Source organism: Oryzias latipes, chromosome 15 (assembly GCF_053564925.1).
Source record: "Oryzias latipes strain Hd-rR chromosome 15, Olatipes_Hd-rR_3.1".
In the NCBI taxonomy this organism is placed as follows: Eukaryota; Metazoa; Chordata; class Actinopteri; order Beloniformes; family Adrianichthyidae; genus Oryzias; species Oryzias latipes.
The window spans coordinates 2,972,923-2,980,051 of NC_136251.1; the positions used below are offsets into that span (position 1 = coordinate 2,972,923).

General features: G+C 42.7%; 1 protein-coding gene across 1 annotated transcript; it reads left to right on the top strand.

Annotated features, from left to right (window-relative positions):
- The first annotated feature begins 2,218 nt into the window (after positions 1-2,218).
- Positions 2,219-3,985, top strand: LOC101163059 (heme-binding protein 2). The gene is made up of 4 exons (XM_004085991.5): positions 2,219-2,523; positions 2,596-2,722; positions 2,839-3,001; positions 3,079-3,985. Exons 1-4 carry the CDS (start codon positions 2,407-2,409, stop codon positions 3,248-3,250), a joined length of 579 nt encoding a protein of 192 aa, XP_004086039.1. The 5' UTR covers positions 2,219-2,406; the 3' UTR covers positions 3,251-3,985.
- Positions 3,986-7,129: the final 3,144 nt, after the last annotated feature.

Genomic DNA, 7,129 nt, shown 5'->3' on the forward strand with positions numbered 1-7,129 from the left:
TTGCTTAGTGAGGCAGAGTGCTGGCGACCCTTGAACTTAGGTGGAAATGAGATACAAACTTGGAGAGACTTTCTGCTCAAATTGAAGGAAAACTGGTGTCAATCGCCCACAACTTGGACCATTAAAATTACCTCAAGACTCTGTTAGACCTTCCAAGGACACAGCCATCAGATACAAATTGTTTGATCTGCTGGTGCCCGAAAGAATTTGATCTAATCTGACCCCCCCACAGCTCTGCGCTCTGGCCTTGGCTCTGCATAAACAAATCTGCTTCCTCACTGAATGAAATGTGGTTGGATGTCAGAGTCAACATCTACTGTATCTCGCCTGCTCGGGCCTATCTTGACTTTGGCATACTCACCCATCCCCCTCTGGTGCAAAGTCTGGAGTGGATAGCGCCCCCTATGGCTGCAGCCGCCGAAGCAGTGCACTGGTGGTTCTCCCCCTCCCTCCTAAAAGCACATATCACATGTACCATTCTGATTTGTGCTTTTTCTTGCATAACGGTGTCTCTTTTTTTCTATTATTCATACCCTTTGGGAACAGAATACAGATGTATGTCCTTCTTTTGCCACCGCTGATCCCTCATGTAATTTGCCTCCCCCCTATTTACCCATCCACAAAAACAAAATTTCATTGTACCTGTACTTGCAGTGTTTTGATAACAATATAGGCCTCTGATTCAGATCTGCAACTTCTGAAGCTGACAATTAAGGATTTCACACATTTTCAGCAGAAAATGCTATCTACACTATATTACCAAGAGTCTACTCTCACCCATCCAAATGATCAGTATCAGGTGTCCTAATCTCTTGGCCTGACTACAGGTGTATCAAATCATCACTCAGTCATCCAGACTGTTTTCACAGACATTTGTGAAAGAATGTTCCGCTCTCAGGAGCTCCGTGAATTCCAGCGTGGAACTGTCATTGGACGCCACCTGTACCACAGATCCAGTGGTGAAATGTCCTCTCTCCTAAATCTACAGTCAGCTGTCAGCTCTATCAGAACAACATGGAAGAGTTTGGGAACAACAGCAACTCAGACACCAAGTGGTAGACCACAAACTGATGGAGCGGAGTCAGCGGATGCTGAAGCACAAAGAGGTCACCGACTTTCTACACAGTCAAATGCTCCAAACTTCATGTGACCTTCAGATTAGTCCAAGTCCAGCATGCAGAGAGATTCATGGAATGGGTTTCCATGACCGAGCAGCTGCATCCAAGACACACATCACTGAGTGCAATGCAAAGCGTCTGATGCAGTGGTGGAAAGCACGCCGCCACTGGACTCTAGAGCAGTAGAGACGCCTTCTCTGGAGTGATGGATCTCACTAATAATCTGATGGACGAATCAGGGTTTGGAGGTTGTCAGGACAACGGTACATTTGGGACTGCATTGTGTTGAGTGTGAAATTTGGTGGAGGAGGAATTATGGTGTGGGCCCCTTAGGAACTCTGAATGCTTCAGGACTCTAAAACATTTTAGACTATTCCATGGTCCCAACCTTCTGGGAATATTTTGGAGCGGCCCCCTCCTTCTTCCAGCATGACTGTGCACCAGAGAACAAAGCAAGGTCCATGAAGACATGGAGGACAGAGTCTGGTGTGGATGAACTGGACCGGTCTGCACAGAGTCCTGACCTGAACCCCATAGAACACCTTTGGGATGAATTAGAGGGGAGACAGAGTCAGGCCTTCTCCACCAACATCAGTGTGTGACCTCACCACTTTTGGAAGAAAGGTCACAAATTCCCATAAAAACACTGGTCTACCTTGTGGACAGCCTTCTCAGAAGAGTTAAAGCTCTAATAGCTGCAAAAGGTGGATCCACATCATACTGAACTCTATGGGTTAGGAATGGGACAACACTTCAGTTTTTATGTGAGTCAAGATATGAGCCAATACTTTTGGTAATATTATGCATACTCTTTTTTTCTACTTCTGTTTTTGGATTGAATAAAATGTTCCCAATTTGTGTTAAATAAAGATTTTTGGGAAGCAGGGTGTCCCCGAAAAGATCTGAATTATGGAAATTTGTCAGGAGTGCGACCTACTTTAACCTGAAACCAAGATGGAGACACCTCTCTAGCAGAACAAATGCCAGAAATCTGACAAGCAAGAATCTGAAGTCTCCATTGTCTTCATTGTGGAGAGACTAAAAGTACTCAGACCAGTTCTAAAACAGGATTTCAGGTCATGAGAGCTCTGCTTTGGCTCGTCATGGGATCAGTCACACAAATAGAGTTAGAGGCAACACTTGAGATGCAAATGAATCTACAAAAACATGCAGACAAGGCTCTGACTCTGAGGTCCTCTTGCCCCGCCCATCTGTGGAAGGTGAACCCTGTGGTGGGGCGTAGACTGAACAGGACTTTCAGCTGCTAGTCCTTTCGAGCACAGAGAGGATGGAGCTGCAGTTGCTGCTGGTTGTGTTGGTTTTGCTGCCGTCCTGCGGTGGACATTTTCTGGAGCACTGCCATGGGCAGCCCTGTCCTGACTACTACGTCCTGGAGGCCAACGAGGTAAGCTTCCTCCACACAAGTTCCCTGGGGGGTTTAGGGAGCATCTCAGTACATCTCTGCCTCTGTGTGCAGGACTTTGAGGTGCGACAGTACCCCCCCACTGACTGGATCTCCACAATAGTGGAAGGCCCAGATTTATCTGCCTTTATGGCTGCAAGGTCCAGGCTGGTGGATTTTTGTGGGAAGCTTCCAGGGAGCGGTGAGCTGCTTTTTAGCTTTTTTATTTAATGAACTCATCTGAAGCTTTCAGTTTGCTCCTGAACACTAGGCTTTCTGGATTTCTGTGTTATCTCCTCAAGGTTTCTTCTGTTCTAGATCAGGTATGTCAGGACACCTGGCCTGCCATCTTCACCATTTCTGAGATGACAGACGGGCAGAAAGTGACCTTGTCCTGGTTTATTCCTCCTGGAACAAATATTGAGATGTCGGACTCGTCTGTCACGGTAGAGCACAGACCCCCAGCTATCGTCTTTGCAAGGTAAGTTCACAGAACCCTGAAGAAAACCAAAACGTGAGAGGCTATACATGCCACATAAGTGACCACCCTGTTTTCAGCTCCTTCAGTGGTTTTCCGGCTGTTGGAAATTCCCAGGAACATATGGACGTCCTCCGGAAATCTCTAACCAAAGCTGGGAAAATCTTCAATCCACATAAGTACATCGGAGCAAGTTATGATGGTTTTTTAGCTCTGAGTCACTACAACGAGGTGTGGATGTTTGCTGTCTGACGGAAACATCTTCTGATTAAGAGTTCGCTTTCATTTTCTTTCAACCTTCAGAGTCATTCCTAAAAAGGCTCAAAGCCGAAAATCAAGAAACCGCAGCCTTTGCCTCTGTTTTTATCTGTTTCCCGTCTTGAAGCTGCTCTGACATGATTGCGTAGCTCTGCAGGAACGGCTTTATGGAGGATCTTTGAGTGTGTATTAACAACATAAAACTCAAAAATGAAACTAAAATGTCATAAACAGGAATGTTCAGGTCAAAAGATAAAAAAGGGTACAAGTGAAGAATGATTAGAGGAATGTCACGCTAAGATATATATCAAGGAATGCAGCACAACCAGACAGTCAGAGTCAGAGCGAGAACATCAATTCTGAGAAGAGAACTTATGTTTAGACAACAAAAAGACAGAGCCACAGTGTTGATGAAGTCATTGGTCCGTGCACGCTCGTCTTCCTACTGCTTGTCCTTCATATGAAAACTGAAGGGAAAAGGCAAGAAAAGGTTCACTCTCCTCACCAAAGCAGCAGAGCAGAAACTTGATCAGAGTTTGTGTTTGCTGATGAAAAACAAGATTTATTCTTGAGAATTCAGTTCGATGATGAAACCATCTTTCAAAGCACTGTCAGATTTTATTCCGGTAAAAACTCTGATGATGTGTTCGCCTAAAGTCACTCACTGTAAAATGACAAAACATTCTTCTTTTTTTACTCTTTAATAAATTTTCAATGCTGTTCAAAACATATCTGCGTGTTCTTTCTTTCAGATCTACTTGTAATAAGCAGCTTTCTTTTCTTTGTCTTAGCCTCAGTTTGGCTACTGCCAGCATGTGGTCAGGAGGAGCTGTAAAAAACAGATGTGCATATTGTGTTTATAAAATGAAAGCGTTTTTGTCAAATACCGCTATCTCCATGCAGATTTTTTTAGAAGAATACTCAGAAATACATGAACATGAACACTGCTTTGGGGTTTCTTTCCGTGAGGAATAAACATTATAACAGACTTAAAAGCTCAAAACATTGATTTTGCATGGTATAGGCCACGTGTTAAACTCAAGGCCAGCGGGCCAAATGTGGCCCTCCATGTCATTTCACGTGGCCCGCGAGAGCATAAAGGTTTTCCTTTCTCAGAATAAAAAATATAAATTTGTGTGTATTTATTCATATCTAGGGGGAATTGGACTTGAAATATCAGATTGGGCAACTAAACATTAGGACTTAAACACTGTCCATGTAACCTAACCTGACAGAATCAAACGTGAAAGGATTTATGCTAGAGTAACAAGCAAACATGTGTTTTCTATGCAACTATAATTGTCACTTTAAAAAGTTATAATAAATAAAAAATGAGTTATTTAACATTAAGGAGTAGTTACATTAATTTTTCATTACATTTAGTTACATGTATAAGTTACATCTGGCCCTTTGAGGACAACCACTATGCTGATGTGGCCCTCAGTGAAAATGAGTTGGACACCCCTGGGTATAGGCCCTTTAAGGAAATTGTTACTGATAATGTAATATTTACTCTGTCTTGATATCTATATCATGCAATAAAAAAGTACATTTTAAAATACAACAGATGAAAATCAATTGTTCTTTCTAATCAAAGAGACGGCTTCATAAAAGAATGTTTCTGACCTGTGTGTGTGTGTGTGTGTGTGTGTGTGTGTGTGTGTGTGGGTGTGTGTGAGTGAGAGAGAGAGACAATGTTTGTGTGTGTGTGGGTGTGTGTATTGACTGTATCAGAGAATTGGACAGAGTGAGTCCGACGTCACCCATAGAAAACAACTTACTTCCAGCTCCAACCCAAAGTCAATTCAGTCGCCATTTTTCCACGATATGGACGCCACCACTTAGAGCCAGATGTCATCATTAGCAGTGATGAGCCAACGTTTCTACTCTCGCCACTCAATAGTGAGCTTGTTGGAAGGCCACACCCATCACTGCAACACAGCAGTGATGGTTCACAGTTGATTGGAGTCCAGATTTCTATGGCAACCACTCTCGCCGATCAGAAGTGAGCTTGTTGGAATCTGTTGGAATCTGAAAAACCTGTTAATCAAGAGTGCTGAATGTTGGATGTCGGGGCCCGCAGGTGGCGCCACATGCTTGTACTGAGGCATCTGATTGGACAGTTTATAACTTGATTAACTGGCGATAAAATATAAATATCATGAAAAATAAAGAGGATTATCAAGAACATGTTTTAAAAAAAGGTATCAGGTCCAGAATGGTTCTTCTGAACAATAGAATGACTGAGTAACAGTCTATGGGAGTTTGGCTTCTTGGAGCCACTTCCTGTTTGGAACGCCAGGGGGGAGGGATCACTTAGTCCAGTTCTCATATTTAGTCAGTGATGCATCACCAATAAGTTCCAGAATAGAATTGATACAATTCTAGATTTTTTTAATCCACTGGATTCAATTTTATTCCATTTGGAATTTATATGGTTTACACATTTAGACATATTTGTACAGAGATACATGAATAATCTATATATAAGATATTCATATTAATCTGGTACAGTTCACATACTGTCAGATGTCAGATGAGATTGTTAATACAGTGTTACAAGGTTTCTCAAACAGAAAAGCTCCAACAAAAATGTCCAGATCATTAATATTGTAAAGGCTCTAAACTTTCTCATGTTGCAAAATTCTTTCTCTCCTGGAGGACGTTTCATTGTGGCCACTGGGTGGAGCTCATGCTTAGCATTAAACTTTATTCCAGAAGATTTAAGCAGAAAACTGTGCTTCAGACCACAAATGGTTACTTTAAAAAACATTTTTCTTAAAAGAGTTTGAAAAATTGTGCCAATAAAGCTGTTCATTTATTCAGGTCGACAGCATTAGCATTAGCCGTCCTATGGGAAATTCCATTATACGTTAGCATCAAGCTAGCAGACTTTGGCTTTAGGTCACTGGAAAAGGAAAGACATAAAAGATCAATCTCTACTTTTATGGATCAGTTATTGGTTTAATAAACTTGGATCGATTTAGATCGATGTTATCAAGCCAGCCCTAAACTATTTACGCTAAGGTCAGACTGAGTCTCAGTTCTCTTGATTCCTTTAGATGTCAGGCATGTAGATTTTCTTCTGAAAGAACCTACGTTTGATCAGAGAACCTTCAGGAGAACCTCAAACCTTTATCTCCATTGAGTTTCCGTTTGTCTTTGTCCATGCTGGCAAGACAGAGGACCTGAGTGAACTGAGGTGCCTCAGACAGATGGTCAGACCCTCCATCACTCCTGTTTTAGTCACACGGGGGGGGGGGGGTCACTTTCTCATCATGACATCTTCCTGAGAATCAGAATCTGTCATGAAGGAAGTGTGTTCTTGTGAGGACATGGAGGTCGTGGGTGTAATATGGGATGTGATTGGCTGTAGCTGCTCTGCTGCCTATGACGACCCAATCCACGCCGCCATCACGTCATAAGGGGAGGGGGGGGGGGTCTGCAGAGTAATCTTGGTTCTATTTTTAGTAAAAGGCTCTCAGTCTTCTGTCATGAACAGACCCGGGGGTCTCTGGACTCACGTGCGTGTGTGTTTGTGAGGGAGGGCGCACTAACACCCCCCCCCCCCTCTTCGCGCGTGCTCATGTTCTGTCTTCTGTTCATAGATTTGCTGTTTTTGTCAGGTTATTGTTGAGCCATTAAATAATCTCCACATTATTTAGATTTATTGTACTTTTATGAAAAAATAAACCTGTTTACATCAGTGTCAGCTGTTCCTCCAGCTGTTCCTCCAGATGTTTTGGTGAATCCTATGACTGATCATCTAACGCTCTTTTTAGTCGCCTTTTTCTTTTCATTTGAGTAAATCTTTCAGTCTGAACTTTTCCCTTTGATCTTTGCGGTTTTATCCGTCATGTTATGTAATGTCCC